General features: G+C 49.4%; 1 protein-coding gene across 3 annotated transcripts in view; it reads right to left on the minus strand.

The window, feature by feature from the left end:
* The window catches only part of LOC117358625 (GLIPR1-like protein 1), a 61,135-nt gene that overhangs the window by 26,148 nt on the left and 19,208 nt on the right, over positions 1-15,779 (minus strand). For all 3 annotated transcript variants that reach the window (XM_033940041.1, XM_033940042.1, XM_033940043.1), the window contains exon 6: positions 1,270-1,293. In XM_033940041.1, the coding sequence (XP_033795932.1) occupies positions 1,270-1,293 (24 nt within the window). The remainder of the gene's footprint in view (positions 1-1,269; positions 1,294-15,779) is intronic.

Raw genomic sequence — 15,779 nt, forward strand, 5'->3', positions numbered from 1 at the left:
TCCTTTAAAAAGAAGACATGTCCAGGGTTTCCTGGACATCTGGTAACCCTAGTTATAACTAAAAAAAAACCCCAATTTCCTCAGCAGAGCATCAAGGATTTCTGACTATTGTGAGCAAGACCAGGGAGAATGGAGACTTTGGAGGTGTCTTGTTGGAATTTTTCAGTTATAATTTAAAAAAATCAGAAGCTCAAAGCATAATACACCCATTTGAAAGGTAATCTCTGTCTTTGTGGGCACCATTCTCATCATACATTATCTAGCAGACCCAACACAACCATGGAATCCGCAATTTATTGTGCATGGGACACAAGTTAATAACATAGAAACATAAATGATGACGGCAGAAAAGGGCTACAGCCCATCAAGTCTGTCCACTCTGCTTACCCACCCCCTGTCTATGCCCTAATGACCCAATTTCCTTATCTTGACCCTCGTAGGGATCCCACATGGGTATCCCATTTATTCTTAAAGTCTGGCACGCTGTCTGCCTCGATCACCTGCACTGGAAGCTTGTGATCGAGGCAGACAGCGTGCCAGACTTTAAGACTAAATGGGATACCCATGTGGGATCCCTACGAGGGTCAAGATAAGGAAATTGGGTCATTATGGCATAGACAGGGGGTGGGTAAGCAGAGCGGGCAGACTTGATGGGCTGTAGCCCTTTTCTGCCGTCATCTTTTATGTTTCTATGTTTCTATGATGGGTCATTTGGCCTTTATCTGCCATCATGTTTCTATAATCAGAAAGTTCTATGATATCACAATGCAGGTGTAAAGAGCCTTAGCCTATAGGAAGAGGAGATGCAAATGTTAAGAGCCTTAGCCAATAGGGAGAGGAGGAGAGAGTGGCTGCTGCAGACACCAGAAAGTATTTCTTCACAGAGAGAGTGCTTGATCATTGGAACAAGCTTCCAGTGCAGGTGATCGAGGCAGACAGCGTGCCAGACTTTAAGACTAAATGGGATACCCATGTGGGATCCCTATGAGGGTCAAGATAAGGAAATTGGGTCATTAGGGCATAGACAGGGGGTGGGTAAGCAGAGCGGGCAGACTTGATGGGCTGTAGCCCTTTTCTGCCGTCATCTTCTATGTTTCTATGTTATTAACTTGTGTCCCATGCACAATAAATTACCAGGCTCTGAGCTTTCCTCGCAGGATTACTGCAGCTGGCACAAATGGAGCAGTGCTATAAGAACACACAAAATTGTTCACCCTATGAATTCTCACGAATACGTGTTAAAGAAAGAGCAGAAGGCATTCCCCTTACCGCATGCTTGATCAGTGCAGGTGACTACCAGGAGGAAAAATAATACAATTAATAAATACATGTGGCAGTTTCTGGTGCATTTTAAAACAGCATTTCAAAAATAATGATGATGAAATAAATGTAACCCTATCAAAATAATGCACTATGGGGTCCTTTTACTAAGGCGTGCTAGCAATTGTAGTGCGCGCTAAACGCTAACGCGTCCACAGAATATAATGGATGTGTTAGCGTTTAACTTGCGCTAAAAAAGCTAGTGCGCCTTAGTAAAAGGATCCCTAAAGGAGCAATGTACAATATAGCATTGTATAATTTTTTTTTTTAAACCTATTACGTTACAGAGGTCTTTATATTCCGTCAGAGCCCTTATGAGTTCCAGGCAGATTACAATAAAGCAGATGACAGGAAACAAACCCAGTTAAATAAGCAATATTGAAAAAAACATTAAAAAACAATCAATTGAAAGGTTTCTTAAATAGAACTGTTTTTAAAAGCTTTCTAAAAACTAGATAATTCGTTTCTGATCTAAGGCGCGCTAGCCGTTTTAGCGCATGCTAAACACTAACGCGTCCATAGACTATAATGGACACGTTAGCGTTTAGCGCGTACTAAAACAGCTAGCGCGCCTTAGTAAAAGGACCCCAGTGAGAGGAAGTTTATTCTAGAGAATGATACGGGGACAAATTTTTCCCCGTCCCCACAAGAACTCATTTTCCCATCCCGTCCCAGCGAGTTCTTTTCCTGTCCCTGCCCCATTCCTGCAAGCTCTATCCCCATCTGCACAAGCCTGAAAATCATAAGCAGCAACATTCTAGAGCTCAGACTGTGATGTCATAATGCCTCATTCCACCAATGCCTAAGCTCCGTCCTCATCTGCACAAGCCTGAAACACTTTAAAATCATAAGCAGCAACATTCTAGAGCTCAGACTGTGATGTCATAATGCCTCATTCCACCAATGCCTAAGCTCCGTCCTCATCTGCACAAGCCTCCAACACTTTAAAATCATAAGCAGCAACATTCTAGAGCTCAGACTGTGATGTCATAATGCCTCATTCCACCAATGCCTAAGCTCCGTCCTCATCTGCACAAGCCTCCAACACTTTAAAATCATAAGCAGCAACATTCTAGAGCTCAGACTGTGATGTCATAATGCCTCATTCCACCAATGCCTAAGCTCCGTCCTCATCTGCACAAGCCTGAAACACTTTAAAATCATAAGCAGCAACATTCTAGAGCTCAGACTGTGATGTCATAATGCCTCATTCCACCAATGCCTAAGCTCTGTCCTCATCTGCACAAGCCTCAAACACTTTAAAATCATAACTGTTTGAGGCTTGTGCAGTTAAGGCAGAGCTTACAGAAATAGGGCAGGGACAGTGACAGCAACAAAACTCATGGGGACAGGGCGGGGAAATTGAGTTCCTGCAGAGACAGGGACAAATTTGTCCCCATGTCATTCTCTAGTTTATTCCAAATAGTTGGAGCTTGATAACTAAAAGAAGCACTAAGTTGACGGAATAGCTTAATTGATTTAGAAGATGGAAATTGTAAACAGAATTGATTTTGTTGTATATGACCCTGTCTACCAATCATTAAGTATACTAAATCCAGCAAATAAGAAGGAGCTAGGCCATGTAAAATATTAAAAACTAATACACAGCACTTATAAGTTATCCTAGCAGAAATTGGTAGCCAATGTAATTGAACAAAGTAAGGTCTAATCGTGGACGTGCTAGATTTTGAAAAACTGTTCAGATACCCAGACATGTCCTCTGAAAAGAGGATATGTTTGGGTAAATCTGGGCGTCTAGTACGGTAACCCTATCTTTGCCCTAAGAAGAAATGCTTCTGTGTACCATTAGGCCCCCTAGTCTGCAGCATTCCCAGAGGCATGGGCCCCCCACTTCAGGCTCAGGCCCCCTCCATAATTGGAGCACTGGATGCCTGACTAATGTGGATGACCCTTTACCACCTTTCATTTTCTTTCTCTGCAATACTTTAACACCCCCCCCACCCCCCCGAAGCAACTGGAAGTTGCTAGATCATCATGAGTATTTGAAATGACATCAAACACACACACTAAGATCCAACTGGGCTATGAAGTATTTGTATTAACCTAGTGTTAGGGTTACCATATGGCTCCAGAAAAAGGAGGACAGATTGAGACATCCGGGGTTTACTTCCACTGAAAGCAATGGAGTAAAACCCAGCTGTCTCAATCCGTCCTCCTTTTTCTGGAGCCATATGGTAACCCTACCTAGTGTATATAGTTCAGCAATCACATAGGGCAGCAGCTTCTTGGGGGGCAGCAAAGAACAGCTGCAGGCAAAGCAAAAATAAAGGGGTTCATTTTCAAAGCACTCAGACTTACAAAGTTCCATAGGCTATTTAACTTTGTAAGTCTAAGTGAGCTGAAAATATGCCTCAAAGGTTCTGATAACCACACAAGCTCAAAGAACACTCATCACATTCTTTAACATGGATTTTTTTTGTGATAAACATGATTGTTAAGTTTAATAAGTAATATCTTAAGGGACAGCCTCAGGGGCTTAGCCAGAACTCAATTTTTAGGGATCCCAGGGGCAGTGGCGTACCTAGCATATGTGGCACCCGAGGCCCATCATTTTTTGACACCTCCTCGTCTGTATGAAAAATATGATTTTTAGTAACAAGCCACACGTCACACATGAGTACCTAGGAAAAGGCAGCATCTTACATACTGCAGTGAGCAATACATCAATAAACCCATTGTAAAACTAAACAAGCCAGACTAGTACAGATCAATCCTACACCGTCAATCCTAACAGAAAACCATGTCTTTCGAACACAGAAAACACCTTCGCCTAGTATGGAATATGTCATCACAAACTAACCCCTCCCCCTTTTACAAAACTGTAGTGTGGATTTTAGCCACGGTGGTAACAGCTCTGACGCTCATATAATTCTGATAATCAAAGCTGCTACCACCACGGCTGGCGCTAAAAAACGCTCCACAGTTTTGTAAAAGGGGGATAAAATAGAAATAGGCAAAGGTTAAACTGAGCCAGCAAGAACCTGAACTCTGCATACAATGCAACACCACAGAAACAGTGACACATGTCTCCTAAAGCAATAAATAAATAGAAAATATTTGTTTTACCTTTGTCTTCTCTGGTTTCTGCTTTCCTCGTTTTCTTGTTACACACTTCCTTCCATCCACTGTCTGCCATCTCTCTGCCCCTATATGGCATCTTCTCTCCTTCTATGCCCCTTCCAGAAATTGTATGCCTCCCCCTTCCATCTCTCCTTTCACCCCCATTGATCTGGCATCTCTCTCCTCTCCTTCCCTCTCCCACACCTCTCTTCTGCAATCCCTTTCTTCCCTCATTTTCCTTTTCAATTTATTTTCTGCATCCATCTAGATTATGTTCTTACTACCTTCTCATCAATTTCCTTTTTTACTGTCTACCTACAGCTCGCCACCTCTTTCCCTTGCCCCCTCCAGTATTTCCCTAACTCAATCCTTTTCCCATCATGTGCCCTCCTTTTATTTATCCCCTCCTTCCTTCAAGTGCCCTCTTTCTCTACCCCTTCCATCTAGTACCTTCTCCTCTCTCTGTCCACTTCCATCGTCTGCTCCCCTCTTTCTCTCTTCCCATTTCCTTCCTGCATTTGCTCCCTGTAGGAATGATGCTGCACACACAAGGCTCAGAATCGGATGAGGCGACCTAAATGGATGGTCTCTTCTCCTTTTATTGAGAATCATAGTTCCATTAATTACTTAACTAATGCTCTACAAGGTTATAATGTCATAATGCATTTACAGTGAGGATTAGACCAAGGCAATACCTTGTTTATCTATTTCATGTGATTCTCAAAGTTACTATCTCACGTGACATATGAATACATAATAACAGTTACAATAAAGTGATTCCCAATGTGTACATTTCTGATATGTCTCAAATCTTACTATGGCATGTGAAAGTCCAAAGGTTATGATGCATGCTTCTTAAGCTCTCTTGATTAGCCTTGCTCAGGCAAAGTCTGATTGTTGCCCATATAAGGGATGCTTAAACAAGATAAGGAATAAGATAAGGGTAAACCTATGTCAGGTTAATAAGTGGCGAGAGTCGGGGAGGGGGGAATGCCTCAGTATTCTGTCTCAAGGTGCAAACCTTGTCCTTGCTTAGAATGAATACATGACAGGAGGGAGAGGGAATGAGAAACAGGGCCTCAGATCCAAACAAAGGCCAAGATCCACACACAGGCCTAGATCCGCACACAGGGCCTAGGTCAGTGTGCCAACCTGGCCTGTGTTCAGAACCGCCTGCGTGCCGATCCCACCTGTGTTCAGATGCCCTGGATCAGAACTTATCAGATCTCCATCCCTACAGCTCCCTTATCTCTCCCATCCGCACTTCCATCCAGCAAAGGCTCCCCCTCTACCCGCCATACTATCATCCAATGTCTGCCCATTCTCTCTCCATCCACCCCTCTTCAATCAGCATCTGCCCCTTTCTTTCCCTCCAGTCCAATTCCATCCAGTATCCTTCCCCCTTATGTCTCTCTCCCCTTTCCCTGTACATCAATTCCATCAACACCACCCTTCCATACCACCCTGCCCCCTTTCTCTCCCTGCACCACTCTTTCATTCCAGCAGTCCTGCTCCTTTCCCGCGATGACTGTAGCTGCCGGCTGCCGGTCCACCCCACTCCGACGTAATAGCTCTGGAGCAGAGTTGGCAGCCGCGTGCTGGAAGGTCCCGCGATGACATGTCTGCAGGCTTTGCTCCAGAAGTAAATTACATCGGAGGGGGTTGACCCGGCAGACGCAGGGAGTTGCGGCAAGGTCCCACGATGAATGCCTCTGCCGGGTCCATCCCTTCCGATATAACTTACTTCTTCCGGAGCAAACCCAGCAGACGAGTCATCGGGGGACCTTCCTGCACCTCAGCGTAGCTGCCGACTCTGCTCTAGAGCAGTGTTTTTCAACCTTTTTACACCAGTGGACCAGCAGAAATTAAAATAATTATTTTGTGGACTGGCAAACTACTAAGACTGAAATTTTAAAAAACACATTTCCGCCCCGTCTCCGCAAGCTCGGTCCCCACAAACCATCTGATCCCATCTACACAAGCCTCAGTTATGATTTTATATTGAACGTATTTTATTAAAGTATAAAAAGAAACAATATTTTGTACAATTGTCATTTTATAAATATAAATATACAGAACAAAGACCAACAAAACCCCTGTCTCCCCTCCCTTTCACATATATCCCCTCTACTATCAAGAAAACTGAACAAGCCAAATTATTACAGAATGACACACAGAAATATCATGCTAACAGAATATTGCAGCCACACATGACAGGAATAGTGTTAGGGGAGTGCCCCCTGGTCCGAGAGAGCCCTAAGCCAGCTGGAAGCTAAAGAAGCACAGCCTGGGCTTTGCAGTCCCCAGTTCTGTCTCTAGCAGGATATATATTTCAAATCTGATATATTCTAATGACAAAATAGAAATAAAATCATTTTTTTCTACCTTTTGTTGTTTCTGATTTCTGCTTTTATCTTCTTTTCACTTTTTTCCTTCCAGCATCTGCCCTGTCTCTTCAATCCAGCATTTGCCCGTTCCATCCACTGTTTGCCCCTTCCAGAAACTGTCTGTTTCCCCCTGCCATCTCTCCTCTAGACCCTCCCCCCCCCACACACACACACACACACTTTTGGTCTGGCATCCATCATCTTCCCTCTGTTCCCTCATGGTCTGGCATCTTTCTCCTTTCATCTCTCTTTCCCTCCCCCTGTGGTTTTTAGCATCTCTCTCTTCTCACTTCCTCCGCTCAGATCTGATATCTCTGTCTCCTTCCCCGTTCTCTGGCATCTCTCTCTTCTCTCTCTCTTCCCTTTCCTTCTCTGGTCTTCCTTCTTTATTTTCTGCCTCTTTTCACTGTGTCTACCCACAGCATGCCACCCCTTTGCTTCACCCCTTCACTAACTCTATCTTCTTCCCCCATCCAGCATATGTCCTTTTTCTTTATCCCTCCTTCCATCCAGTATGTGTTCTTTCTCCACTTCCATTCAGCATTTGCTCTCCCTTCTTCCCACTTCCATCATCTGCCCCTACTCCCCACTTCCATCATCTGCCCCTTCTCTCTCTTTCCCCCCACTTCCATCATCTGCTCCTTCTCTCAATCTCTCCATCCACCACAGGCCCATCTCTCTCCCTTCTTCTCACCTTTCTTTCCAATTTTGGCAACAAGATCGGCAATGCCACTCCCCCGATGACACTCAAGTTCAGCAAAGGGCCTCCTTCTCCCCCCCCCCCCCCCGGCATCAACAGTACTTCAGATCGGCAACCGCGGTGCTCAGGCCAAAGCTTCCCTCTGACTCGAACTGCCTGGGCGGAAACAGGAAGCTGAGTCAGAGGGAAGCTTTGGCCTGAACACCGCGGTTGTTGATCTGAAGTGCTGTTGATGCCGGGGGGTGAAGGAGGCCCGTTGCCGAACTTGAGTGCCATTGCAGGAGGGGGGGAGGCCCGTTGCCAAACTTGAGTGCCGGGGGGCCCGTTGCCGATCTTAAATTGCGTCATGGGGGGGGCGCCAATGCAGCCCAGACGCTGCCAATGGTCCCAATCCGATCTTGCCGGCCCTTCGCAGACCGGCACCGGATGACCCGGACCTGACCGGCTGTGCATCCCCCCCTAAGGCGTGCACCCAGGGCGGACCGCCCCACCTTGGTACACCACTGCCCGGGGGTAGACTGGGGGGGGCCAAGCCCTGCCAGCTGAAGCCACTCTTTGCCAGAGCTCTCACCCATGCTGCCTGAGCAGTGAGAAAGCCAGCAGAGGGCTCCACCCTCTGATAACAGTACTTCCATGCTTGCTCAGTTCAGGACATGAACTGAGCATGCACAGAAGTGCTAGCATCATCAGCTGAAGTACCCCACCACCTTCCTGTTGCATGGGCTAGGGCGAATTTCTTTGTCTGGCAGGGCTTCAGCATCCCCATTAGTCAGGCCTGAGCTTGAAGTGGGGGGGGGCCCATGCCCCCCATAGCTATGCCGCTGGGAAAGTTGCAGACTAGGGGCCTAAGAGTACACAGCAATATTTCTTCACAGGGCAAAGATGGCCCTTGTAGTTGGCTCAAATGTATTTGCTACATTATGAGAAACCTCATAAAGGCTAATATCTCCAGCTAACTAGCCATTTACAAAGCTTAGCAGTTTTGCAGAGTGAAGGCCACAGTTCTTCTGGGTGTAGCTTCGTAGTTACAGCTAGAGCTGTACCGAATATTATGTTTTACTATTCAGCCGAATACAAATAATGAAAAATAGCATTTGACAGAATATGAATAATAGGCATTGAGATTTAACATAACAAATAATTAAAGAAGCAACATGAAATCAGAGATCATCAGGATTTAGCACAGTACGAGGGGGTGTTGAAAAGTTCTCGACCCAACCACCCAACTTCCTACATTCGGAGCGTTATTTTGCCACTGTAGCCGAAATGAGGGCTATCTTATTTCGTTAAGTGCCAATTTGCAGAAACGTAATTCTATCCCCCTCTTCTACAAAGCCGCACTAGTGGCTACCGCGCGGCAACAGCCCCGAAGCCCTTTAAATCTCCATGGGCTTTGAGGCCATTACTGTGCAGCGGCCGCTAGCGTGGCTTTGTAGAAGAGGGGGTATGTTTTTGACATTATTTCAGATCATTGATTGAACCAAATCCACGTCATTCTCTTCTTGGTTGGGCTGAGAACTTTTCAGCATCTCCTCGCAGAGTCCCAGATTATTCATATTCAAATTTAAATCACTATTCGGCCGAATATAAATAATGTATTCAAGATATTCAGGGCCAAATTCTATAAACGGCGTCCTGATTGTAGGCGGCCAACTGCTGCCTAACCAGCCAATCAGGACGCACATTTCTAAAAAATAAACCCCTCCGGAGGCAGGCGATTTTCGGGGAGGGGGGGGTCTGGCAGTTGCCGGTGATGTTTGGGGAGTGGGGGGGTTTCAGCAGGAGGGACTAGGCATCCCTCCTGCCGGTAGTCTTCACGGGACGGGAGGACAGGTTGCTAAACTTATCGCGGCAGGATGATCCCTTGCCACGATAAGCTCAGCGGCAACCCGATTCTCTAACTGGTGCCTGTGACATGCACGCCAGTTAGAGAATCGGGTTTTTAGGTGGGCTTAGGCATCTGTCTGCGAGGACAGACGTGATTCTCTATAGGACGCCCATGTGCGATTCTCAAAAGCCGCTTAGGTGGTTTCTGAGACTGGGCGTCCCATACAGAATCCAGCCCTCAGGGCCAAATCGAATCAAACACATGCCCTAGCTAGGGGTGTGCATTTGTGTATGGTTTTGTTCTGTTTTGGCACATACTAAAATTAAACAGCAAACACTGATATGTCCGGGTTGCTATTTTGTTTTACTTGGCCCTGAAATGAAATAGTGCACGCTAAATCAAGCAAAACAAAATTTTTTAAAAATACAAAATGAAAAGAAACAAAAAATGTTCTGCATCCATGCCCTTTAGTTAAAGCAGCAGGCTAAGGATTATGGAAATAAGGGATCGGATTTCACTTCTTTCACATGTCATGCCACCCCTCCACTGCATCAGGCACAGGCTCATTTACTAATGTGTACGTACATTTTAATGTGTTAAATGCAATTTAATACACCTTATTTAACACAAGCCTATTATTTAGGCCAATACCAGGTGGACTTTACAGTCTATGACCCAGAAATATCAAAGAAGAGACAAGTTAATTTAATCATGTACTTTTAATGGGTATAACTAATGGGCAGATTGGACGAACCGTTCAGGTCTTTATCTGCTGTCATTTACTATGTTACTTAGCAGAAAGCCAAAGAGTAGCAACATTCCAGAGCTTCGATTGTGATGTCATAATGCCTCATTCCACCAATGTTTAAGAGCCAGACTCAGCAGTGATGTCACAATGGCTTGATTAGATGGCAAGTTCAGCAGTTGGAACCTAGGACAATACCAGGTGGACTTTACAGTCTATGACCCAGAAGTACCAAAGAAGAGACAAATTAATTTAATCATGTATTTTTAATGAGTATGACAGAAAAACACAGGAGAGTCAAATCCACAGGAACAACACTCAGACACGATGGAGTGGATAAGTCCAAAGAAAAGACTGGTGAACTCTAAATATTTCACAAAATCTTTTATTCCTTTATTACAACATACATCGACTCGACATGCACATGTTTCGGCCCAAGTGGCCTGCCTCAGGTGTCTCACAGGTCTGTGTGAACATCCAATGATCAGTTAAGCATCATATGATATGCGCTGCAAAAGTGGCAACACTCGCAAACTGCAAACGGCGAAAGTTTGCGGGTGTTGGCGTTTTTGCAGCGCCTATCATGTGATGCTTAATGATCATTGGATGTTCTTTTGATTCACACACAGACCTGTGAGACACCTGAGGCAGGCCATTTGGGCCGAGACATGCGCATGTCGAGTCGATGTATGTTGTAATAAAGGAATAAAAAATTTTGTGGAATACTTAGAGTTCACCAGTCTTTTCTTTGAACTTATCCACTCCATCGTGTCTGGGTTTTTAATAAAAAGCCCGAGAGCTTGTCTCGACGGGCGGCTCTAACGCGGAGCTGGGAAGCCCGCGGAGCCGTCCGTCGGGTAAAAGTTAGGAAGGGGCGGTTAGGCAGGCAGGGAAGCTAAATTGAGGGGGGGAGGTCTTTCCTGCCATGGGAGGGACCTCCTAAAGGGTTGAGTCGGGGCCGCAGGGTAGGGTGGGGAGGGGGTATATAAGCAGGGCTCTCGGAGGACCGTAACGGTTTCCGGTCGGGGTCGGGGTCGGAGGTTCGCGAAGTCCTGAGGCCTGCCACATGGTCGGTTTCGATTTTGGGTGTCGGAACGGCAGAGGGTGTCGGCGGCGAGTGTCGGGTCGGGAGGATGGCGCGTGCACCCACCTCCGATGCTGCTGATCCCGCGGAGCTGTCCCTGTTAGCCGGAGACTCGCTGGACGAAGAAGACCGGGAGCCGGTGAGTGCCTCTGGTGGGAGGGGCCGATCTTTACCTCCTCGGCGCTCGCGTTCGACTGCCCGAACCGCAATAGCGCTGGAGGTAGGGGGGGAGGTACTGTCGGGTAGTGGCTGCGCGGGGTCGGCCCGCAGGGGCAGAAGCAGGCTGCAGGGAGGCTGTGGGAGGGGTAGAGACGTCCCTCGAGCAGGCTGTGTGCCTGTGGAGTCTTCAGCAGCTGCTACTGAGGGAGCTGGGAGGGCTTCTGCTGCTGGGAGCGTGCCTTCTATTGAAGTGCCTTTAGCAGCTCCGGGTGGTTCCAGGGGAGTCTGGGCTGGGTTCGAGCCTGGCCAGCAGGGTGGGCCGGCGTATTCCTCTGGGGTGAGGGGTGAGGTTGGGGTGGATACCCCCGTGTTTCCCTCCACGTCTGGGTTGGATCGTGGGTCACCGGCGTCCTCTAGGTGGCCGCCGTGGGCGTTTGGGCCTTGGGGTTCTCCTTGGGGATCCGGCCCCTGGGCTATGGGTCCTCCTCCGTTCCCAGGAGCTGTTCCATCGCCGTCTGGGGGCCTTGGCACCTCTTTTGGGGGCGGGTCTCGGAGGTTGGAAGGGGGGGGAAATCAGTTGGTGGGGGCTTGGCCCCCAGGGTTAACTTCTCCTCATACTGTGCAGGTTGCTGGCCCCTGTTTGGATTTTTTTCCCCAGGATCCCGCCGCTGGACGTGAGCGCTTCATGGAGCCCTGTTCTGCCGGAGTGTCGGCTGGAGGTCGGAATGAAGCCCCGCGGACCAGAGTTGAGGAGCCAATGCAGGCGAGCCAGAGCCCTGTTATGGTGGTTGCTTCGGAGGGCGCCACTCCTGGAGCAGCAGGTGCGGGAAGCGGACCTGGAGGAGTCAGGACCACGGGTAACATGGCCTTAGAGGCTGGGGTTGGGGACAAAGGGGGGAAAGGGAAGAAGAAGGGTAGGAAGGGCCGTCGGAGTAGGGCTTCTTCTTCTTCGTCCTCTTCGTCTTCTTTCACCTCCTCTTCCTCTTCGACGTCGTCTTCCTCGGCAGGGTCACCTCGGCGGGGGGCGGGTGAGAAGCCAGCGCAGGAGGGGGATAGTCGGGGAGCTCCGGCTCTCGTGGCGCTGTCGGAACTGTGGGAGAAGGTTCCGCGGTCTCTCCGTCGTAAGATCCAGAAGCGTACGTGCGTTGACGTTTTTCGGCTTCTGGAGGGCAGAGTGCGTGGGCGGAAGAAGAAGAGTAAGAAGGAGGGGGGGAAGCAAAAGGTGGGCTTGGTGTCCCGCAATGTTGTGAATTGGACGCGTGCATTTTTGAGGTTGGCGAGTGTCTGGGGGCGGGAGCACCCTCAGGACTACGGCCTGTTGCTGGCCTATGCTGATTCCATCCTCGACGCTTATCAGCGGTTCGGCGGGTGGTCGTGGTTCAACTACGATGAAGCGTTCCGCGACAAGATGGAGGAAAACCGGCACATGTCCTGGGGTACGCAGGACATCAATCTGAGGCTCACTCAGATGTCGAAACCTGCGGTTGATTGAGTGCGTCGGGGAAGCCGGGGTCTCAAGTCTCTGGGAGGGCTCGTTTCTTTCATCCCATTGGGGGCCCGGGGGCTGGGGGGGGTCCTGGCCTTTGCTGGCAGTTCAATAAATCTTCCTGTTCCTTTACGGACTGTCGTTTCCGTCATGCCTGCTCCTTGTGTGGGCAAGGGCACTCAGCGCTCAAGTGCCCCAAGAAGGGAGCTGGGCCACCTCCCACCCTGGCTAAGTGAGGTCGGAGTGCAGGGGTTGCCCACCCCGGTCCGGGTGGGTGCCATGAGGCCTTGGTTGGACCTCTACAGTGATGCGCGGGCCGCTGCGACGCTTGTCCGGGGCTTTAGTGAGGGTTTTGTTATTCCATATTCACTTCCTTTGGCTAATGTTCAGGCGTCCAACGCTTCTTCGGTGTCTCAGTTGCGGGTGGAGGTGCGACGTAAGTTGTGTGAAGAACTGGATCTGGCGCGAATTGCGGGGCCCTTTCGGGAGCGCCCGTTCCCTGTGATGGTATTGTCCCCTCTGGCGATTATCCCTAAGAAAGAGCCGGGCAAATATCGCCTGATCCATAATTTGTCCATGCCCGTGGGGCGCTCGGTGAATGATGGTATTCCTCGCGATCTTTGCTCTGTCCGCTATGCCTCCTTCGACTGTGCCTTACACCTCGTTCGACAGGCTGGCAGTGGTTCTTTGCTGGCTAAAGTGGATATCGAGTCAGCCTTTAGGCTATTGCCGGTTCATCCGTCTCCGTATCCTCTGCTGGGGTTTCGGTTCGAGGGTGCCTTTTACTTTGATCGCTGTCTGCCGATGGGTTGTTCCGTCTCTTGCGCATTCTTTGAGTTGTTCAGCTCCTTTCTGCATTGGGTTACTGTTCGTCGTGCGGGGAGGGAGTCGGTGGTTCACTATCTGGATGATTTTCTTTTCGTTGGTGGGGTGGGTTCTGGTGATTGTAGTCTGTTGAAATCTACTTTCGAAGCCATGGCTGCTGAATTTGGGGTGCCGTTGTCTGCTGATAAATCTGAAGGGCCCACTACTTGTCTCACTTTCTTGGGGATCGAGATTGACTCGGTGGCTATGGTGACTCGGCTCCCGTCCGGTAAAGTGCGACAGTTGTTAGCTTTGATTTCGCTTGTTCGGGACACCCGTAAACCTACTCTGAGGGTGGTTCAATCTTTGTTGGGGTCCCTTAACTTTGCCTGTCGGGTACTGCCTATGGGCCGAGCCTTTTCTCGTCGTCCGGCGGTGGCGACGTCGGGTATACGTGATCGTAGACACTTCGTACGGATTACAGCGGGGATTCGAGCGGACTTGCATATGTGGTCTTTATTCTTATCCCAGTTTAACGGGTCGCTCCCGATTCAGCTTCCCGACGTCTCTTCCGTGGATCTCGAGCTGCAATCGGATGCTGCTGGCGGTGTGGGTTTTGGTCTTTATTGTCAGGGGGAGTGGTGCGTGGCAGCGTGGCCTGAGGGTTGGCGTCAGGCGGGTATTACTCGCAATGTGACCTTGCTGGAACTTTTCCCCTTGTTGGTGGCATGTGAGTTGTGGCCGGAGAAGTTACGGAATCGGCGTGTTGTTTTCTGGTGTGACAACATGGGGGTGGTGGAGGTGGTGAACCGGCAAGCTGCGAAAGGCTTGAAGGTGAACGCGGTGATGCGGGAACTTGTCTTACGCTGTTTGCATCTTAATTTATACATTCGGGCTCGTCACGTCCCCAGGGTTCAGAACAAGCTTGCTGATGCCCTTTCTCGATTTCAATTTTTGCAGTTCCGGCAGCTGGCGCCGACAGCGAAGACGGACAGGTCACCGATGCCAGAGCACTTGTGGAACCTGGTGGTGAGCGGATCTGGAGCCTGTTGCATCAGTCCGTAGCTCCTGCTACTTGGACTCGGTACAATCGGGGTTTTGTCACAGTGTTCAACTTTCTGCGTCCGCGGGGTTGGGTCCCCGGCCCTGTCACTGAGGTCTTGTTAGCGGACTTCTTAGCTGATTCCCTGTCTGCGGGCTGTTCTCGTAGTGCAGCGGCGGGTCATCTGGCCGGCTTTGCTTTCTTTTGTAGGGCCTTCGGGTGGTTCTGCCCAGTGACGGGATTTTTGCCACGCAGGATGCTGGCGGCCTGGGATCGGGTGGCTCCGTGGTTGCCAGATTCCCGGTTGCCTATCACGCATGCATTGTTATCCCGCATCTTAGGGGTTTTGCCTGGGATTGCGCATTCGGGCTTTGAAGCTGGTTTATTTAGGGCGGCTTTTTCGTTGGCGTTCTTCGGGGCTTTACGAGTGGGTGAGTTGCTTGTTCACCCGTCTGACTTACAGGGCATGCGCGGTCTCCTGCATAGTCAAGTGCTCGTGGATGGGGATACAGTGCGGTTATTCATCGCCCGGTCTAAGTCGGATCAGCTGGGCAGAGGGCGCACGATAGTATTGCACCGAGTGGAGGGCTGTACTTCGTGCCCCGTCCAATCTCTGGCTGCCTATATGGCGGTTCGACCTGATTCGGACTTGGCGTTGTTTCTTCATGCCGACGGCACTCGCCTTACTCGTTTCCAATTTCTGGCAGTTTTGCGTCGGGCTCTGGGTCATTGCGGCGTTGAGCCGATGCGCTTCGGCACGCACTCCTTTTGCATAGGGGCTGCTACCAGTGCCTTCGAGGCGGGGGTGCCTGCGGAGGTTATTCGACGGTTGGGTCGTTGGTCCTCGGATGCCTATCGTGGCTACAACCATTCGTCGGGAGCCAGGCGGAGGGGTTCTCCGTCGGGTCATTCAAGTGGGTAAGGGTGCTCCTGAGCCGGTAGGGGGGGTCCAGGGCAGCTTGGCGGGGTGGACGGTTTGGAAAGGGGGCTGTTTGCTTTTGGGGCCTGTTGGGTGGTTCCCTGCATGGCCTCCTGTTACTAATTTGTAAGGTGTCGGGGGACGTTGGCTTGACTGCTGGGTTTTGCTTTACAGGTGCCACTTGACGGGTCCTGTCGGTTTGGATCATCGGGCACTCCTTCGTC

The sequence above is a fragment of the Geotrypetes seraphini genome, chromosome 4 (assembly GCF_902459505.1).
Source record: "Geotrypetes seraphini chromosome 4, aGeoSer1.1, whole genome shotgun sequence".
Taxonomy (NCBI): Eukaryota; Metazoa; Chordata; class Amphibia; order Gymnophiona; family Dermophiidae; genus Geotrypetes; species Geotrypetes seraphini.